The following is a 22614-nucleotide window of genomic DNA, read 5'->3' on the forward strand; positions in this document are numbered from 1 at the left end:
GAAAGAATGCCATTTAAATTTTTTATTTAAATCAAACAATAAATTTATTTTTTACAAACGAATATACAATGTTATTCAAAATTGGAAAGCTCAAAAAATTAAATGAGGATAGTAAAAAAAAGATAACAGCATTTACACAATACAAATGAACTAAAAATAACAAACATTTTAATGTTTTGATTATATTGTGATAAGTGCAAAAAAACAATACATATACAGCAGGCTTTCTAAGGAATAAGAAATGATAAAAGAAAGAGCACAAGATATATAAAATACAAACTTGAGAAAATAAAAGAATTGGAGCTCACCACTGTGGAGTGTCTTGATAGCTACAATATGCAAGCAAACAATGGAAGAGGCAGCAGCGGCAATCTAAAAGGAGAAAACTAAAAATCACTCTCCATGCAGCGTCACATTCAAACTTGGACACTAACCACAGCTACGTCCATTATAAACGCTATCATATGAAACTATGGTATGTACCCAATAAAACCCTGTCCAACAGATTTTAAGATAACTGAGGAAAGCTATAGTAACAAAAAAGAACCAGATTGCACTCTTTGATTGCAAGCCTAGAACAATTCGAATTTCTTTTTCAGCATGTCTTGCTTCCATCTTGGCAACTTATAAAATGCTTCTTTTCCCATTCCAAATATAGTGTTGAACTCCTCCTCCGACAGATAGGTCTGACCAATAAAAATCAACAAAGAAAAATGTTATTTCAATCTACGCATAAAATTAATAAAATCAGTAGAAAGCGACTAACCTCTCTCCGTTTAAGATCAATTCCAGCCACATCAATACCAGATTTAGTCTTTAATTGTTCATAACTGAACGTCATTTGATTACCATTTGACTCCTCCACGTTTTCTTCTTTTGGTTCCATATCCTCATTGCTACCAGTTTCAGGGGCAGGTTCCTCTGTTGTTTCCTTGGCTTCTGCAACTTCTTCAACTTCAGAGGAATCACTTTTGGTTTCTGCAGCAAGAACTTGAAACAAACAAAGCAAGCATTTAATTCTATGGTTCCAAATAAGGGAAAGAAAAAACTTAAAATTTATTAAACTGGCATGTGCTATTTGTTCTCCTAAATCTGAATAAAGTTTTAAGATATTCCAAGAATGTAGTACAACAATGGGCATGTATGACAAACTTTACAATATATACTTTTAGTAGAAGAAAATAAGAAAAAAATGAAATAAGATTCTCCGCAAACTAAAATTAGATCATGCATAAATTAATTTTAACTTACAGAGAAAATTAGTTAATTTTGACTTAATATTTTTCCACCTAAAAGTGCTCGTAGAAAGTTCATCCAAACATGTCTACTGTACAACAACGTTTCCACTATTTGTAGTTTACTTGCACGTGGTAAAGAGAATTGCAGAATATATTATTATGATTAAATCATTAAACAAGAACATGATTAGAATTGAACAAAAGCATTTACATTAATTATTAAAAAGAAAAACACAAAAATCATAGTAGGATGTTTTAAAATATTCAACTTGGCAAACCCATTGAATTCAACATCATGTTTAGATAACAAAAACTACTTTTCTTACCAGTGGGGCTATTTTCAGTGAGAGGACTACTGCCAGCCACAGGAGAACCATCAGGTGATGTTTTCTTCTTTTCAGCGGTAAGAACTGATGAAAGAGCAGCCACTGCTGCTGCTCTTTGTGATCCTTGACCTTTTCCAGATCCCTTAGGTGGAGTTACAGGCTTTGTCCCAGATGATGAATTAAATGCAGAGTTCAAAGCAGCTAAAGCTTCTGCCCTTTGTCTTGGTCCTCCTTGGCTTAACCCATTCAATCTATCTTGTGTCTGCAAGAAGACACAAGACTATCAAGTTCACTGCTGATGATTGACCAGACAAGATTACCAAAACAACAGAAAACGCAAAGAACACATATGATCCCCACTTGGGGTAACTTTTAATGAAGTAAACCCACTAATATATTGATTTAATCTCACTAATTCACTCGGAGCAAAAGGAATTCTAAAACTCCACCTGTTTAACTTCCATTTGCAAAACAAAGAGAATGCTAGAATTTAATATTCTCTACTTGTTATACTGAATTATCAAATAATCTACTTTTGGTTTAAAGATCATTGACTATAAGGGTACTCCATCGTCTATAAAAATAACCATACCATACTGGATGCTTTCTCAGATGATGATGAACTAAATGCATTAGATAAGGCAGCCAAAGCTTCAGCTCTTTGTCTTGGTCCCCCCAGACTTGACCCATTTGACTTATCCTATAACCAGAATCAGCCAAGTCATTTTAGACAGTAGAGGAACATACAGCATATTAATTAATGCCAACATCAAAATCAGCCATGATATTTATTGCTCTGACAAATTGCATCTACACAAGCTTATACAACCCATAACTTGGATAAACATATATATATATATATATATATATATTTATACAAAAAGAGCACAGGGCCGGGTGACATATAAGTAGTTGGAACTTTGCAAGTAAACATATTGCTTATTACTTAAGTTCATTTTTCAGTGGTTTTGATAAATATGACACAATAGTCTGTAAACTGGATTAATTTGCATGGTTCAAATTTTACCACAAAAAAATGAGAAGTTGAGCCATACCTCGGCAGCATGGCCAACCCCGAAGAGTAATGCCACCTTTTTCTGAAATGAGTTCCCCTGAACCTGCAGGGTAAATTTATTTGGTAAGTCTCTCTACCACCACATCACATATACAGCTCTAACTAACACTTCTTCATACATGGGAGCTGTACTATGTTATATTCAACACTTTGTGAACCCTATCCATAATAAAAATAATTTAACGGAATATCACTAAACTTGCTAGTCAACCAATAAATCTGATCTATTCTCAATAAACAAAGACATATAAAATGAATCTAAAGATAACGAGTGAAAATAACTAACTTTTCAAAAGAAAATACAAAACACATCAAACTGGAAAAGGGATATTTTTATGTTCAAGTACATACCACAGCTTTTGCATGATCCCATGAGAAGTATGTTGTGAAAAAGCAAGGTTCATTCCCTTCCGTTATTTTATATAGTGGTACATGTGGAGATAGTCCCTCCAGAGATGCAGCCATATCTATGTATTTCTGAAGGAAATATTTGAGTATGCATCAACCCTTTCAAGCAGAAGAAAATATACAAAAAAATAAAAGCCATAAGTTTTTAAGCATGTTACCTGGCCAACTTCAAAAGCATTTTGCTTTTCTTTTGGCTCCACAGAATTACCGATCCAAATAAACACTTCTGCATGTGTGTCAAGTACATGGATATCCTCTGGTAACAGGTCATCTTGAGAGAAGTTGTAAACCTCCTCTACCTGCAGGGTAGAATATAATAATAAAAAAAATAATTAGAATACATTCAGAACCTCCTTGCTTACCATATACAATTTTCATATAAATATGAAAAAATTATATTGAAGTTGCAGTAACAAAACTCACCTTGAACTTTGCTGGTGGACCCACAATGGAAAAACAGAAATGGTCAGTGTATCAGTCAATAAATATGCAACAACTGCATAATAATATTACATAATAAGTAACATGACAAAAAAACTTTACCTTTGTTAAATGATATGGTGAACAAATGTGGATCTCTGACAACCTCGTTAACAACCTTCTTGCTGGTGTAAGCTTGTTTTCCTCCTAGGGCAGACCAGAAAGCTGAGCTTTCTGTTCCTTCTTTAGCATGCTTTAAAGTAACTCCTGGCTGAATATGAACAGTTTTCTCGTAAGCAAATAATGTATATAGCAAACCTACTATTATTTTATCCTCATGATAAACAAACAACTTTGTTTGGATGGAGGTAAGAAATTCTGAGAGAAGGAAATAAAAGATGAGTATGGTGAAAAAAATAAATTGGTTGGATGCGTAGAAATAGTAAGTAAAGAAACAATGAAGTTTATGAGTCATGATACATTGACAACCAACTCTTCTTTTACGCCCGCATAACAATAAGGTAGTTGTTATGGTTTTAGTTCACAAACTACTTTTTTTTACTTTAGTTATTTTTGTTAAATCGTCCATCATGTTAATCTGATGCTTAAAAATAACTTATTAGAGTCCAAGAAAAACTAGGTTAGATGACTATTGAGAATTTTCAACAATAATAAATATTAAGGTTGAAGGAGATTAAAAAAAGGTAAATTATATTAAAGTTAAAAATGACTGATTTAATTTAACCAATTTTGAAAGAAGAGATTGAGACCAACACAAATAAATCTAATGTGTCAATAACCACAAGCAATATGGAAATAAATGAAATAATACAAAATCTTGAACATACGATACAGATTTTGAAGTTTTTTGGTCCTAGGTTTTCTCCCAAACCATTGGAAATAGAATAATCCGCTCATAGTAATGTGACTGTCACTAGAGGTGTCAAAAACGGCAGACCTACTTGATCGACCAAATAGAAATTAGTCTATATTGAAAATAGGTACCAAAGGGGCCAACAGGCCATTTTGACCTGCGGACTAAACTTTTAGCCCCAAAAAATTTTCTAGCCATTCCAATATGTTTACTTGTTTTCATTTTAACCCCTATAAAGATGCCATTTTTAACTTTGGTCCTTTATTCCTTTGTTTTGGTCCTTGATGACATCATATGTTGATATGGCACTTTTGGTGACATCATTACTGATGTGTCGATTTTGCTGATATTGGATTTTATGACATCATCAACATTAATTTTGAGATCTAGAATTACGGCAGGTACTATCTAAAAAAAATTGTCCAGGCTAAAGTAAAATAAAAATAGTTAAGAACCAAAAACCAAAAGACCCCAATTTATCAAGGATAAAAAACACATAATTAGGCCTAGAATTTAAATTCAGGGAGATTTCTTCCTCACCCCCATACTTTCAAGAATGCCAAAAATATTCATTCAAGATTCTACAATCTAGAATACAAAGCAATCCAGAATACAAATTTTTGTATTTCAGATTGCACATTCCAGAATTAAAAAAAACATTTAGTAAAAAATATCAAATTGTAATTTGGGTGTTTATTAAAGTATAGGGGTGTATGAAGAAACACATGGAGGTGCACGAAGAAATCGTCCTATATTCAACGACATCTCTATCCTTTAAAAGATTTTACTGTACAGCTATAGCTATTTCTTTAAAGAAGAAAAAGAAAACCAACATGAATCTAGCCACGATTTATGCCCTACATATCACAGCTACAATTTCAATTTCATCAATCAAAATAGTGATCTGAACTTCTAAATGAAGCTTTCTCAACTCATGATTCATAACTAGGAGCATATTGTGTCTCCGCACCACTCTATATAAAGAATGAGCATGGGGACTAAGTCTTCCAGTTCCAACATGTTCAACTAAAGGTAATGAGGAAAAGACGGATCTTTAGCAATTACCATAGACTCAAATGAGTTTAAATTGTACAAAAATGAGAATTGTTTAAGCTGTAAATTTTTGTGGAAGTGCTTCAATAATTTAAAATAAGATCAACAACCTAGATCCCAAGATCTTACCCTTAAAAATTCAGCAACCTTCGCTGCTAGCTGTTGCTGCTCAAAGGAACACTGATTTCCATGCCAAGTGAAAACTGTAGAGCCAGATTGCAGGACAAAACACTCGGTAGAATTCAATGATGACGGCACCTGTATAAGAATGACATAATTATGAAGGATCAGAAAAAAAGAAGCCCTAAAAATATACTTGATGGAGAGGCAAAAAGTAAAATATTTTCATGGGTACATACTGCATCAACTTGTACTGACTTATTGTTATGAATAGAAGTTCCAGAGATTCGAATAAATGCAATAGACTCTGCTGTATATGTCTCATCTTCTGCATTTTTGTCTGCTATTAATTTCTTGTATCCAGAGCTCAATCCTCCCTAAAATACGTGTATTTCATAAAATAATTAGTTTTTTTTTCTAAGCTATACTATATACTACTTATACACCATATAGTTCTGGTCATGATACCTTAAGTACCACCATTGGTTGGAAAAGAGCAACAAATTGTGGTGGTTCTTTGCCTTCAAATATGCGTCCCTGAAAGAAAATAATGTGAGTTATACACGTTTTCCAAGCAACATCCTCAAATTGACAGTAGTATTTACGATACCTGTACAGGTCTACCCTTTAATGAGGTACACATTGTACTGGCCAACCGAGTAGCCGTTGTTTGGTCCTCCTAAATAGTAAATTTAACCAAAGGTCAAAGCATTAAATTTGAATTAACAGTAGGGAGGGATAAATAATTATGAAACAAATAATAGGTACTGAAAAACAATTAGTTTAATTGTACATAATGGTCAGTTATATCTTTAAGATGAAATCCCACAACTAATTGTATTGGGGAAATTGCCCAAATAAATCTTAAGTAGTTGATTAATAAGTGATTACTCAGTAGAGCGGTCAATTACCAGTATTCCAGCACTATTCCTTTCCCCAAGAAGAAGAATTAAACAATAGTTACCATATTTTTAATGGGTAGCAAAAACAACACTTCTGTGTAGATCCTACTACTAATTATAGCAACTTTCATAAGTTTATACTTCTGCGCTTTGATTAATTCCTGGGAGAAAGGTAGGTTAACCCAATAAAAACTCACTAGTCCCCTGCGGGTGGGGTAAATAGTAGAGTATAGTTTAACCAATTTTTTTTATTCAAGTTCAATAAAAAAAAACATGTTTGCCTATACATCCAAATTCTAGTTCAGTCCTAATTGTGTTCGCACTGAAAAGTGAATGTATCAAATTGAAATTACAATCCTCACAGTCACAATAAATCTAGATCTCAGTCCGAAGGACATCAATTACCTCGATGCTGTCTTTACCAAACCAACAGCACAAGAAGAAGTCTTCTTTCCTCTCTCCAGTGTGGTATGTGTACAGTACAATATAACAATCTCCACTGTAAAATTTACCAATCTCCTCCTTTGGCAATGCAGTCTTGGCATTTCCATTAATTCGCCATACCTAAAAATTTAAATAATATTACATGTTCAGGGGTTTAAATTTAATCAAGCCAAGGAAAGTTTATAAAGAAAATTATAACCCCACCTCTATCTTCCCACCTCCTTCAAGCAAAGGTGGAATTTCCTCATTTACAGGGGTACTTTTTGTCATTCCTTTGACACCCATACCTTGTTGCTTAAGCAGTGCTGACAGTACATCAAATAGCACACTTGTCAATATGGCTAGCTACACAAAATGGCAATTCAAAGTACAGGAGAGAAGAAATGATATTCACCTGCAACTTTTCCTCTTCCTTCCTCTGGATTGGTACTAGCAGATCCTGATGGCCAAGAATCAAAGTTGGACTTAAATGAATGTGTCTCATAACCTTGAATAATCCTGGTTATCCTAGTAGATTTTGGCCTATTTTGGCTTGCAACAAACTCCTGCAGATATTCATAAATTAATGATCCACTTTTAACTAACAAATGAATGGATTCTGTACGAACTACATTCTAGAATCTACAATGGCATTACCTCAACAGCTTGGCAGGCTGCTTTTCGTTCTTCAACTTGTGTTACACGGCCAACCCAGGTAAATATCTCAGCACCACAGTCCAATAAATAGCATTTGTTGTTTTCCAACAATGATTTAGACAGTTCACCTTCCACGGGCTTAACCTCACCATTGGCAATAATACTGGAAGGAGAGTGCATATGAAGTTATTCCTTATTTTAGTTATCAGAATGAAGCATTGTCAATGATCAGAATGCTAATCAACACATGTTACCATTTCTTCCAGGTCAAAAAAACTTAAATGCCTAATGCACACATATAGAGCAAATGAAGCATAAACTTCATATGAATTTATATAGATAAAATTACTATCCAAGCACTTGGGCTCTCTGTAACACTAAATCCTATCATAACACCATCCCTAAAAGCCAACATATTGGTGGTTCACTCTACTGTACTTCACCGTGTTACACTTCATTCAACTTACTCGTTAGTCAAAACCCTCCAAAGTAGCCCTCTAAGACCCTAACAACTAGCTCTAATATTGATTAAATGAGCGCACTGAAGAACTTACATATTCTATTGAATCTCTAATACTACTTAATGTGCGAATTAGACACCCATAATACCCAAGTCACTATCATTAAATATTTTAACTAATATGATTATAATATTTTGATGAGCACTTAACACTTAAATACTCTACTTAGTCTTTCATACTACTTAATGTGGGATTTATACACCCTATAATTCCCAAGTCCCCATGATTAAAAACTTTAAGAAGTATGATGATAATGTTATTTAACAAAAAAAAATGCTGTCCTTATTATAATTCAATAAGCAGCAACAGAAAGGCATATTCATGCATCAGATGGAATTATAAGAAGTAAAAAGTCCATGATTTCAAACAACATCTCATTTAACACAAAATACACAAATTGAGCATAAAACCTATGCATTGACCAAAAAATGGAATTGGACTCTATATCAGCCAATTGTCAATAAATATATCTACAGCAAAACACTTTTCATATCATCTATAAAACTCTTATCTGATTTTCTGCTTCCCTTCTTAATAACAGTATCATCTTCTGCATTAGGTTTCTATTGGTCTTCTCGTAACATAGACAAAACAAGAGTGTGTTGTATCTTATCTTCTTTTACAAAAATAAGATAATATAGCAATTAATTATAAATTCTAATTGTCTTTGATATTAATAGCATATCAGATGATTTACTGATTTAAAAAATAATAATATAGTAGCTGAAAATTCATTTGTTTTGATGGTATAATTTTGTCTTCGTTACAAAAATGGCCAAATACAGTCTATAGTTGTATAGCCTTCTCAAAACAGATGCATGGAGTGGAGGAAGGGTAATAGGAGCTTGAGGAGTACAAAACCAACATACCTATAAAGCTGAGCAGGAATTGACTCTGGAATAATATCATCCTCACTGATTACCTTCTTCCCAATGGGAGCAAAACCACCAAAGAGGACCCAAAACTCACCTGAGTCGGACTCCGTGTCTAACTTGCCATCATCTGAAAAGTAGGGTAGTTTTTATTAAGTAAAAAACTAAATGAAGTGCATTTGATGAACAGAATTACTGAATTATATAATAGGAAATTTCCCATACCAACAATTGCAACATCACATTTCCCTTTATGATATTTTTCTTTAAGTAATTGTATAATTTCCAAAGCTTTGGCTCTTTCCTGAATATTGGAATTTGCACCATTGAACTGGTATATCTTACTTTCAGTGTCGACTATGAATACATCATCATGGTTCAACGAAGACCTTGCAAAAGGGATCTATCAAAAAGCAAAATGTCAAACTGCATGTTCTCCAAAATTAAGTTAACGAAAAGAGAACAATATACCTGTCTCAATCTAACAACTCTTTTCCCTCTGCATACATACAAACGTGTTTCAAACTCCTCTTCCTCGGGTTTACTAAACCCAGATGCAATACCACCCGCTAATGGTATTATACATGGTTTAAAGTATGACAAAAACTTGTCAGATTCATGTCCTTGGATTTCCCTGTGCTGCACTGCACGCCCTCCAAGAGCAGCGTCAAGTTCAATAGTTTTAATGGCTGCAGTTCCAGCCTCATCCTACAAGTAAAATCAGTGTCAGTCAAGACTATTATTTTGTCAAAAAGATATTTATTGGTTTATGGATTCTAAACAGCTGTAAACCATGTTCAAAATAATTCCATCTAAATATTTTAAAAACAAGACAGTAAGAAAACCTTGAAATAGTTCATTTTCAAAAAAGCACAACTCTACAAGCTTCAGCATTATACTCACCTCTTCATTTAAGGAAGGACAAAAAGTAATGTAAGATAAATTTGGCAAGAATCAGGATGGAGAAGGAAGAGGGTGAAAGTCCAAATTTACCTGACTTGTATCTTTTCCAATCCAGAAATGTAAATCATAAAAATAAGCACCACCTTTGCCTTGAGTTGTCTGCAAATGCACATAGAATGATTGCTCAAATATAAATGAAAGTAAAAGATTACAACCTATATTTCACACTTAATGAAATTATGTCAATCATTTGAAATTGTTATTTCAAAGAGGAGACATTGTGCTGTTTTCCTTATACAGCATGTATATTGTATCAAATCTAACCCCCTGTAGATTATTATCTACTTCAATCTTTAGAAAATGAAGTGAGTAATTTACAGCATTGCACAAAGGGTTAAAAAAGATTAACTATCTCCAAAATATCCAGCCTTATCACCAAACTGCAACACCACATACACTTGCAAACATATGAATGCATCCACGATAAAATTGGATACAGTACACACCTGCAAGATGATGTAAGAATCTCCCATGTAGAATTTCCCATGATCAGATTTGGGCAATGGAACTGGCTGGAAATTCTCAATCCTCCATATTTCAGTTCCTCTACAGAATGTCAAGTTTCAAACTCTAAAAGCATAAAGTATATTCAATATGTAAAATATAACATGAATGCTAGACATAAAATTATTCACGTCTAAACCCAACAGCTCATTCAGGGTAAAGAGTTCATGACATGGAACAACAGACTCTATAACCTTGTGGTCTAGAGTCTAATTTTTGCTGTCCATGATTCTTATTGATAAAAGTTAATTTCAACACAATGAAGCTTCATGTTGACATAAAGCCATTTTACACACCTTCGTCTGATAGATCAAGCCTAGGTTAATGTTAGTGAATCAGTCGTGTTTACAGCTGAAGATGGTTACTTTATTCTCTCTTATATTTACTTTTCAACTTTACTTTAGTAATGAAGAAAATTTAAAATATATATATTTAGTTTATAAATCAAACCCTTTACTAAAAGGATACACTCTTTGACCAACTCCCTGAAATGCAGGATCCAAAACTTTTGCTGAGCTAGACATGGCTCAAGTTCCTATGTGTGCAAATGCCAAGGTATAATCCACTGCATGAAGAAACCAATGTTAAGAAAAAATAAGAATGCGAAAATCATTCATCACTATGCACATAAAGCAGTTGCATTTAAATCATTCCAAAAGCCATGATGAAATAAAAATTTAGATGGAATACAATATCCAAACATCCACTAAATGTGGCCTCCTTTCATATTCTCCAATACCCATAGGCATTATGGAAGTTTCATGTCAGCATCTAATTTTAAAAATAATATCACAGTATTATGACAAGTGCATTCAAACATGGATTTAGGCTAGAGATTGGAACCTAGGGAGAAATTCGATGGATATCGGTTCATTAGGTAAAAGCACATACAAATCCCTCCCACTTCTACAAGCAGAAAAGGGGGAACATATGTTGAGATCAACAACAGATATACATTCAGGTTCAAACCAAACTTTGAGATTTTAAAAGTAAACTGAACTACAAACATATATTCAATGAAAAGTAAGCAGAGAGATGCTAGAATTAAAAACATATAGAACAGGATGTTAGAATAGGTATTAAATAGGCTCAAAATATTTTTGCAAATGATATTGAGCGCCTTTCCGACTAACCTTGCCTCTCTTAAACAAACAAATCATACATGATGTTTTAAATGAGTGAAGCTCAATCCGCTCTTGAAGAATTAAAGATGTTTTAGGAGGTTGAGTAGTTAGAGGGAATCGAGAAGAAGCTGGACAAATTCTATATGGTGATGATCCTTTGTGCCATACATCAAGACTTTAAACATGTTAGAGATCAATTTTTAACAGGTCACGAAGTCCCATCCCATAGATAGATTGACAACACAACTCCTTCGGGTTCCAACACTTCAAAGCAAGAATGTGCAGAATCTACTACCATGGTTTCCGCACGTGGAAGAGAAGAACGCAATGCTAAAGGAGGACATGATTATAGGGAACTTCCTCAATGCACATGCTATAAGAGAATGGGTAACGTTCAAGAGAACTGTTTCTTTGCATAACTTTATTGATGAGACAACAAATTTCTCTAAAGCTGAAGCTGCTTAGCCCAAATCCTTTGATGAAGAATACCAAGAAATCTGATAGGTTGAAATCTCATAACTTAGCAAAATCATCTGCAAATCTCATGTTGTCAACAACTTCCATCTCACAATTCGTGGAAAGTCAAAGCCCATGGATAATTGACTTAGGTGTTTCTTGTCACATTTATGGTAATACCTCTTTGTTCTCATCCCTTTCTTTTCCAAAAAATCATCATTTCATAACTTTAGTCAATGGTTCTAAGTTTTCCGCGACTCCTAGTAATGATGATTCAGCTTGGCCTATTGCCATCTGGAAAGGTACTTGTTCTACTCGTAACCACATCCCATTTATAATTTTCTTAGCTACCACAAGTTGTCTCCTTCCTATTGTTCTTTTATATCCTCTGCAGCTTCTATTACTATTCCCAAAAATGTAAATGAAACACTAGATTATTCTGGATGGCAACAAGCCATGATTGCAAAGATGCAGGCTCTTGACCATAATAGCACAGGAAAGTTAGTTCCCCTTCCACCTGGGAAGAAGACAATTGAATGTTGATGGGTTTGTGCCATTAATGTTGGCCCCAATGATGAAGTTGATCATCTCAAAGCACAATTAGTTGCTAAATGATACACTCAAATCTATGACCTTGATTATAGTGATATTTTTTTCTCCAATGGTCAAAATGACTAATGTTCGTCTTTTCATTCCATTGGTAGCTAGCTATTCGTAATTGGCTACTTCATCAACTGCATATTAAAATGCTTTTTTTCATGGAAATCTATAAGAAGTTTGCATGGAGCAACCTCCAGGGTTTGTTGATTAGGGGGAGTTTGGTTTGGTTTTTAAATTGCGCCACTCTCTTAATGGTCTTAAGCAATCACCACATGTTTGGTTTGGAAAATTTAGCCTCGTTGTTCAAACCTTAGGGCTAAAACACAGCAAAGCAGATCATTAAATATTTTACTGTCATACCTCCTCTGGAAAATGTGTTCACTTAATAATGTGTTAATGATATAGTCATTAGAAAGAATGATGCTGCTAGAATATCTTAGCTAAAGGAACACTTGTGTAAACATAAAGATCTTGGAAGCTTCAAATACTTCTTGAGTATTGAAGGTGTTGTAATCTTGGAGGAAATATGCTCTAAATTTCCTAAAAGAGACAAGTGTGATTGACTGTAGAACAGTGGATAGTCATATTAATTGTGATGTCAATTAAGCAGAATCCCCTACTGACAAACGCTCTACTACAGGATATTGAGTCAAAAAACAAAACAAGCAACAAAAGTTATTGATATAGGATAAAAAAATAACACCACCTTCACATAAGTCTGCGGTAATGCATGTTTTTAATGTCAAAAGTTCTCTAACTAAAACTGGTCTACGAGAAATGTTTCAAATTTGTTTAAGCAACAATTTTCTCTTGTTATTGCCATAATACATACTTACAAACACATAAAGACACACGTTTTATAAGTTAGGATAAACAAACTTATATTCATTCTTTATGGATTGGAGTCAACCTAGTTTTTTAGTTGACAAAAACTGAAAATGGTAGACAAAAGAGATTTTTTCGTCTTCACGGTGCACAAGTTTTATAACACAAGAAAGCAAAATAATAACATGCAAGGCAAGAAGCATCACTCTAAAATGTAAACAATTTTCTAGCAATTGGATTGCATTACTCAGGAAGATTTTTAACTGTTTTCCAGTTAAGATCACAGTTTGCAATTACAGTGACCTAAATAATGTCATTTTCAATTTTTCATGATATCATAAGTCCAAAGTACCTTCCATGACAAGGTTTTCCCAATCGTCATATTCAGTAACATTATGTCTTGTCAATTTTCTCAAACAATGTTTGAGATGGAAAAAATAAATAAAAAAAATTAATTCATCTTTATCTTAGAAAAAAAAATTCTCATTGGTGTCTTATTTAAGCATCCATGTTTAAATCGCTATCTCTGCAAACCGCAAAGATTTCAGTAAATCTTTTCTCTATTACAGATTGCTCCACCATAAAACTTATCTGAAATAAAATCAAATCAATAATAGCCAACTCGGCAAAGCATTCCAAATTTTACCAAAAGCAGGGAACCTATATAAGATTACACCCACCACAGCTATGTAATTGCAGAACCGTGGAACTTTGGGCACATACTTGATACGTCTTAAAGGATCAAACACTGATTTAAAAAGAGAAAACGAAGGATTTTAAACTTAGAAACTCCAATTACGTTAGACTCGAATACTAAGATGTACCAGCACTGTTCATCTAATATTCATTTCGTTTTTCATTTCTCCTCTCAAATTAAAAGCAAACAGAAAAAAAAAAAAAAAAACACGCGAATAGTCCAAAGCTTCGAAACACAACCAAAATCGAAAATCACAACAGAAAATAAAACACAACAACGACGAAAATTCAAATACCGATCCAAAACCAAAAGAAAAAACACAGCACGACGGAGACAAATACACACAGATCACCACACACGAAACTCAATAAAATTATAAAACAAAGAGCGAAAACATGGAATCCGATAACACAACAGCGACGACGAAGAAATAGTAAGATCAGCTAATACAGGCAGCGTAAGAGAGGAAGGCAAAACTGAATTTAGCGAAGCGAAATTCAATTGACGCATATACCTGAGATCTCAACGGCGATGATGAGGTTGAGAGAAAGAAAGAGAGAGTAATAGAGTTGGAAAAGAAGGTGAATTATTGGTGTTTCAGAGCGCGGTCTTTCTCTCTCTAACTTTTGAGGCTTTTGAGATTTGCAATTCAGAGAGAAAGAGAAGGAGTTGCAGGGAAAGAAGAAAAGAAAAAAAGTGCGTCGTGTGTGGATGAATTATGACAACGATGATGATGGAAAAAGGGCGGTGAGATGAACAGAATGGGAAAGGAGAAAAAAAATAAATAAACAAAACAATAACAGAGAGAGAGAAAAAGAGAAAGAGAAGGGTTATTGTTATTGTTGTTGTTATTTGTTAAGACAAAAATTAAGGCCATGGTACGTTTACAGTGCCACCGTCCATGTTTCTTTCCTTTTTCTCTTTTCTTTTCCGTAACAAATTAGTTAATTAATTTTTTATTTTTTTTATTATTCCATTGCGCCTTAATTTGTTGTAATGGATAAATCAAAACGTGCACACTAAATTTAGGGTTAGAAGATAAATAAAGAGGAAAAATAAAACAAGAGTAACCGTTGTAATATTTTTTATTGTTTTCATGAAATTATGATTAAAAAAATTATTAATGATAATTTCTAACAAATTTCAATGAATAATAAAGATATATAATTAAGTAGAATAAATAAAATAAAGATGAGAGTTTCCTCTGAATGGTTTTGCAGTGAGAAGTTACATCAAAAGTTTAGTATGTTTGTTTGTGAGTTAGAAAGCATATCCAATTTGCAAATAAAGACATGAGAGTTCTGAAAGGTCAAATGGTCCAACCTTATGCTATTGAACTCTTGTGAATAGGTGGCACAGTGATACATTTTAATATGAAAAATGTTATTTTAACAATTTATATTAAAAAGTATTAGTTTATAATTGTAATTTGATTAATGTAATTTTAAAATTATTTATCTTTTAATTGTAATTTAATATAGATTGCTATGATTGTATTAATATATGGATCCGATGCACTTAAGTTTATTAAAATGTAGACTACCCTAACTAAACTTAACTAAAAAATATTTAACTTAATTTAAATTACATTTTTTTAATTTAATCTTAGTCCGTTTTCAGGTTTTTCGAACTTACACATTTTAATAGTCGTGATTGTTTTATCATATTCAAATCTTCTAATATATTATCACAAAAATAATATTTGATTATGTGATATCATAAATCGTGTCTGAATAATTTCTAGACTCTGTAAAGTCGATATAGAAACAATTTTAAATAATAATAAATATTTAATGTGATAATTTTATTATTTTTTTCTTATGTTATTATAATAATTAAAATGATAGAAATTGACCTTAAATATAAGCATAGTGTTATTTAGGATTTGAGCATAATTGAATAAGAATGAAGAAAAAAAAAGGTAGGAGTCGGCAACACGAAAAATAAAAAATGAATTAAGGTACGTGAATTAATGCGTATTTGGTTGACTAAAGAGTGGTTAATTATATGGTGAATGTACTAAAATTCAGAACATTCATTAATAGCAATGAACCAACCCAAATCCTCTCAAATGTGTTCAATCAATAATGAAAACGAAAGATTGAATAAATGGTCAAAGGCACCAAAGGTCTACAATTAATATTATCTTTTTTATTTAATACCATAAGTGGTTTAATACAATTAACTTTTTTTATTCTTCATTCCAACTCTTATTCTCTTTCTCAATAACTTGTGTTTTCACTTTTTTTTATTACATTTTTCTTCTTGATGTTTAAGAGGACAAAAGGAGTAATCAAAGGATGAATTGAAGTTTTTTTTTTTTTTTTACTTCGAATCTTGATTAAATTATTTATTTAAATCCAAATCCGAGTCAATTGAGACTTTAAATACATGCGACGAGACAATGTTTTAACATACATAACTATATAATCAAATAATAGAATAAAAAACATAAAAAAATTAAATTAAAGCATATTTTTATAATATATATTTAATATCACCGCTAATATGATATAATATTATAAAAAATATTATCTATTGTATGGATCAGAATAGGACGAGACCTGTAAATCTTAGATACTCGGTTCATGATGAGGTTAACAAGTTTAGATTGTAAAAAAAATTAGATAACACGCTCTTAATCACGATCTAAAAGTTAATCCGGTCCAACAATAACAGGTTCATAATAAACATATAAATAATCATAATTTTTTAGAAAAACATATATTATTATCGCGTATTAATTGCATCAAGCACCAAATACTGAGTTTTTACTTGAACGTCGAAGCACATTTTACATGTGTCTTTTCGACCAAAAACATATGAAAAAATGAGAGTTTGACTAACAAACAAGTCTAATATGAAAAGTGGAAGAAAAAATATAAACTGACCAAAATAGAATTCAGAAGTAAAAGTTCTCTTCATGCTTTTTTACAATAACATTTATTAAATGCAAGTTATTACTAATGAACAATTGTTAAAATAAATATATTTTAAAAAAAATTAAACTTTTATTTGCAATTTTATTCCTCTAATTTTATCAAACTACTTCAATATTAAATATATTATATAAATAGAAAAATTTGAGATTTTAAATATATTATTTTTTTTATATTTGTATTGGTCTGAGGAGGAGGTCACCAAGTCGAATGATTGATTTTTCTTCTGATATATTTTTGAATCTCTTTAGGAGATTCAACAATAAAGAGATATGAATCAAATTTATTATTTTCAATTCAAAATCTTAAGAAAATAAATTTTTAGATTTTTTTAGATTTAATTTTCTCGTTTATATTTTTACTCAATTTACTCAATGTAGAATTTATACTCACATTGTATTCTTAACATATATAAGAATAATACAACACTAAGTAAGTAGATAGAATAAGGATTCTTAGAAAGTTTGTCACTCAACATAATATTAATTTGTAAAATTATTCAAGTGTGAAAAATTATTTATAAGAAGAGAAGATACAACAAAACATATGAAGAAAAAAAAACTCAATTTGGCAAAGAGAAGAAACTAATGAAAAGAACACTCCCTGTCTTATTATATTAGACTTAATTGAACTAATTTTAAATCACTAATTACACTTATTTTTACATAGGAAAGAAAATAAAAACAACTATTTTTTTGAAATTTACAATACAAAATAAACTCTACTCTTCTAGCATTTATTTATTTGAAACTTGTGTAAGATCATCCCTTGTACATTCATTACATATCAGTAGAAAAAATGTAAAAGGATAGATAAAATACATCTAAAAAGTCAAGAATCAAAAGAAAAATCCAAACATATTAAGAAATCATAAACATGTTAAGCAGGAATCTTATCTATTCCAAAAATATATACTCATAAACATGGCATGGAATTTACTCCTTTGAATTCAGCAGTATGAGTATCGAGTTGACAGGGTGAAAGGTCAAAAGAACTTTGTGCATGAAATATATTTCACAACAATTTTATTTTAGTATTTAGTCTCCAAAATTACACGAGTTTAGCAAGTCAATTATATATTAGTGTTATGAGCACTTCATGGAGGTATATGATAACCTCTGCATCAAGAGTTGCTAAAGCAAAATAAAAAATTGAAATACTCTCCTACCCAATACCTAAATAATAGAATTTACAAAATATCATGTATTAATGGAGGAAAACTGCTAAAATTGTTATGACTATTCACCTTATAATTTTACAATAACTATCTATGTTACACAATGATCGGTCTTAACTATTAAATAACTGTCAAGTCACCTTAATAATAGGACACATTTAGGAAAAGACGTGGCCTAAACGGTTATGACAAAATAACCATTTTATTTGGCCTCTACTTAAACGAATGAGTCTATAAATACTTCAAGGCAGTTTCTTCTTGCACCCCTACATTTTTCTTCCTGTACCCCCACAATTTTGTAAATTTCAAAACTGACCCCCACAATTTCGGGATCTGGGAGTGTGTTACAGATTTATCAATCCAGAAATGAATCATGTTACATTCCGGATGAGGGGGTGTTTTGGAAGCAAAGTTTGCATAAATTATTAATTTCCGGATTGCTGAATCCGGAAGCCTAATTTCTATTACGGATTGGTGGATCCAGAATGGTTTTTTCAATTATGGATGTTTTGCATTTTTTTATTTTGGATTAACACTATCATTCATGTACTACCGGAAGCATCAATCCGGGAGATTACCGGATGCGTCAATCCGAAAATTTACCGGAAGCGCCAATCCAAAAATTTACTAGATTTCATAATCCAGAATACAAAAAAAAAATGTATAATTTATATAGGAACACTTTTGTCTTTGCGCAACCTTGTGGGGGTGCAAGAAGAAAAATATAGGAGTGCAGGAAGAAAAATGTATGGGTGCAGGAAGAAACTGTCATACTTCAATTCTCTCACGAGGTAGAACTATCTTATTCATTTTACTTACATACAAAATCATTATGTATTCTTGCTGAGCTTCGAAGGATCTTTTAGCAAAGGATCTTTTGCAGATACATCACCACTTGGAGTCAACTAGAAAACTCTTTTCACTTGGAGAAGTCATCATGGGTAAGAACAAATACATAACAGAAAAAAACTCATAGCAGCTGCAAGCTGGAGTTGTAGTTTGTTGAATTGAAGCTGATTGCATCTTGCTGGGTCTGTATGTCAATAACCTGAAGAATCACTTGATTGGGATTGGGGAACCGAAGATGAAAAAAGGAAAGATTTGGGTGGAATTTGCAGCGACCTAATGCTTCCTTCCATCATTTTCACTACTTTACTCATTGCTGGTCGATTTGAAGGGTCGGTTTGTATGCACCACAAACTTACAATAATCATTTTTCTCACCATTTCTTCATCATTTTGATTTTTGGTACATCGAAATTGAAGATCTTCATTTGATTCAAGATGGTTGTAAATCCAATGTGGAAAGTAATCTTCACTTGGAAAATCAACTCTGCAATTATTATTCTCTCTAGCACCTAGCATTTCCAAGACCATCATTCCATAACTATAAACATCTGATTTATGTGACACTCCACCAAAATTTCTGCAGAACAATTCAGGAGCAATATATCCTATGGTTCCCCTGGCAACCATCATTGATACAATACTTTTCTCTCTAGGACATATTTTAGCAAGTCCAAAATCTGATATTTTTGGACAAAACAACTCATCCAATAGTATATTGTGAGGTTTTATGTCAAAATGCAAGATTTTGGTGTTACAACCCTTGTGCAGATACTCCAGTCCTCTGGCAACACCAATGGCAATACTGTACATTGTTGTGCAATGCAATGTGAGTTTAAGCCTTGAAGGATCTTTCTCTTCATATATGAACTTTTCAAGGGATCCATTGGGCATGTACTCGTATATGAGAAATCTTTTGGAGCCTTCCAAACAAAACCCCAGTAAAGAGACAATGTTAACATGAGAAGTCATGCTAATGCTAGCAACTTCATTGATGAATTCTTCTCCATCACCTTTTAACTTACTTAAGACCTTCACTGCCACGAAACTTCCATTTTGTAACCTCCCTTTGTATACAGTACCAAACCCTCCTTGGCCTAATTTGTTTTTGAAGGAGTTGGTCATTTTCTTTACCTCCAAGTAACTGTACCTTTTGGCTGAAAGGTGCCCATGTTGCTTCAGAAAGTTCTCAATCATTATGTAAGTGGGATTCTTCTTGTGGCAATAGTATCTTCGTAAGATGCAAGCCAAGACCATCAAAATTCCAAGTGCTCCAGCAGCTGATGTAGCTGTAGGTTTATTACATTAAGAAGTTAAAATAAGAAAAAAAACATACCCTCCATCATGATTTGTTTACTTTCATATTGGCTTGTCTGCAGGAGATTGTTTATTTATTTTTGGGGTAAGAGTCACCATAAATCTACATCTTTTTTCTGTATTCAATCACTCAACATTATTTATATAAGATGAACTTATATTGGAAAACACCTTCAACCAGTGAAGATATTTAACCTGCTACGATATAAGGTTAACAAAAGTTTTATTTTTGTGTTCCAAGTTAAATAAATCACTGCAAAGATAATCAGGGTTAAAAAAGTTGTACCTGCTACCACTATCTTCACCTTTCTACTGGTTTTCTCTACAAAACATGAAAAAAAGAGGAATTAAACAAAAACAAATAACAGTAAAACCATAACTACGAATAAGTGGTAACTTAGATCGGTTAAAGAATCATTTCTTTTAGCTGAACATATGTAGGAATCTGTCCCAGTATCAATAAAGTTTAAGTTTATTACTAGTTACATATATTAAACTAGCTTGTAGAAGGATCTTACTTGGAGGGTTGTTCATCAAACGGGAAAAGTGATGTTAAAGGAATTTGATCTTATATTTCATGAGAATGAGAAAGTGAGAATTCATATTGGATCCTTAAGGTCTTGAATCAAACCTATTAAAAAGTGAATTTTAAACCTAACTCAACCTTATAAAACCGGTTTATAAGGGTAAGGTTTGCAGTCATGTATATACTATAAAATGTTCTAATCTCTCTAGTAAATGTCGGATCTTCAACAAAACCGCTTTAATAACTTAACTAGTTAGATATACTTAGATCAGGTTTCTTCACTCCACATCAGAATTACAAGAAGTAAATCATCAGCTTAGAAGCTAGTTGGAACAAATTGTTTCCATCTATAAACAAGGTACCTTGTATGCAGAAGAACTTCCCTTGGCTGTCAAGTTGACACTGGCCTCCTCTAAGACGGTAACAAGAAGAACAAGGATTAGACACTTCCGTTCTAACAGGAATATCAGCTGATACATAGTCAAAGAGGCTTCCATTTGAGTTAGGTACAAGCTCTGCATCTCTTATTGGAAGTCTAATCTTTGAACAGAGTTCAAAATAAGAATCAGGAATATCTTCGGAACCGTAACTGAAGGACTCATCAACTTTAGACGTGCCATAGAAGATGTCCTCATTCGGGCATATTGTAGATTTAGAAAAGGCTGAAGAAGGAGGGGTGATATTGAGGGTGCGGTTGCATGTGAATAGAGTAACAGTCGTGAATTGAAGTGAAAGGAAAGGAGAACTGGTGTCCAAACTGGTGTAGTTTTTGCTGAACACCCCACATCTTCGTGTCAGCAACAAGGTGCGAAGGTCATCATCTCTGAACAAAAGGGTTTGTGTGCTTGAATCACGAGTGATGTAAAACCATTCTCCTTTGTTCTTAATTGTTTTAACCGCATCTGGGTCACGGTCAACGCAGCCATGTATGACCAACAAGCCACAATGAGGGTGTTTGGTGTCAGTGTAGGGGAAATACATGGTGCCGAGGTTCCCACAAAGAAAGGATGGTGGACACTTTCCCTTGGCAGAGGAGATAAAAAGCAGCACAAGGGTGGAGAGGAAGAAGAGGGCTTGAAACGGTTCCTGATTCTTCATGCCTTTACTTAGTTACTTTGTGACTTGATCAGAATGTAACAACTGAAGCGATTGAGAGACATGAGAATGAACTTCAATGCATTGTGCTGAGAGAAATAGATGGAACAAAAAAGAAAAAGAAACAGACTAGTCTGTGACTTGTCAAAGATGTCTAGACTCATGACATCCTTGAGGACTTTGAACAAGTTTGCGAAGACTTCACCACCACGTGTTTTGGAATAAGTCTTGAGATCCAACTAGAACTAGAAATAAGAACATTTTAATAGGTTGAGAGTTCAGTTCTTAATAATGGAAGATTCAAACATTTTAGTAAGACAAACTCAGAAGTACACATTCTAACGAAACCTTACAATCCCTAGGACCCTATATGTAAGGATGTTTGGGTCGACGAATAAGCTTTCTACTTCTTCAATGAAACTAAGGTTAAGCTTTCCTGTCATGGAGAATTCAAGAAAGATGCCCTTATCATAATGATTTTATGTAATCACTTTAATATTATATCGATCATTAAATATTATTTTCCTTTTTTGAAAATAAAATTTAAAACAATTTTTTTAAAACTCATTTAGTGGTGTTTGAAGATGGCTTCTTGTAGTTGAATAGAGTCATAAGATTTTTTTTCTTGAACTCTCATACCACTTAATAAATACAAAC

The 22614-nt window shown here is 32.8% G+C and overlaps 2 protein-coding genes across 2 annotated transcripts; both read right to left on the bottom strand.

Moving 5' to 3' along the window:
- Positions 1 to 146: 146 nt before the first annotated feature.
- Positions 147 to 14949, bottom strand: LOC137830566 (villin-3). The gene is made up of 24 exons (XM_068637995.2): positions 14573 to 14949; positions 10825 to 10921; positions 10299 to 10398; positions 9883 to 9951; positions 9361 to 9597; positions 9115 to 9292; positions 8887 to 9019; positions 7497 to 7659; positions 7255 to 7405; positions 7065 to 7165; positions 6822 to 6980; positions 6125 to 6193; positions 5983 to 6051; positions 5754 to 5891; positions 5524 to 5652; positions 3591 to 3738; positions 3471 to 3481; positions 3206 to 3346; positions 2991 to 3116; positions 2620 to 2682; positions 2157 to 2264; positions 1565 to 1826; positions 767 to 990; positions 147 to 686 (listed from the first exon to the last, which is right to left on the bottom strand). Exons 2-24 carry the CDS (start codon positions 10878 to 10880, stop codon positions 573 to 575), a joined length of 2949 nt encoding a protein of 982 aa, XP_068494096.1. The 5' UTR covers positions 10881 to 10921; positions 14573 to 14949; the 3' UTR covers positions 147 to 572.
- Positions 14950 to 18827: 3878 nt separating this feature from the next.
- LOC137830567 (LEAF RUST 10 DISEASE-RESISTANCE LOCUS RECEPTOR-LIKE PROTEIN KINASE-like 2.1) lies at positions 18828 to 22424 on the bottom strand. Its single transcript, XM_068637998.2, has 3 exons — positions 21225 to 22424; positions 20623 to 20658; positions 18828 to 20308 (listed from the first exon to the last, which is right to left on the bottom strand). Exons 1-3 carry the CDS (start codon positions 21958 to 21960, stop codon positions 19215 to 19217), a joined length of 1866 nt encoding a protein of 621 aa, XP_068494099.1. The 5' UTR covers positions 21961 to 22424; the 3' UTR covers positions 18828 to 19214.
- Between the last annotated feature and the right edge of the window lie 190 nt (positions 22425 to 22614).

Source organism: Phaseolus vulgaris, chromosome 7, assembly GCF_051622355.1.
Source record: "Phaseolus vulgaris cultivar YP4 chromosome 7, ASM5162235v1, whole genome shotgun sequence".
NCBI lineage: Eukaryota > Viridiplantae > Streptophyta > Magnoliopsida > Fabales > Fabaceae > Phaseolus > Phaseolus vulgaris.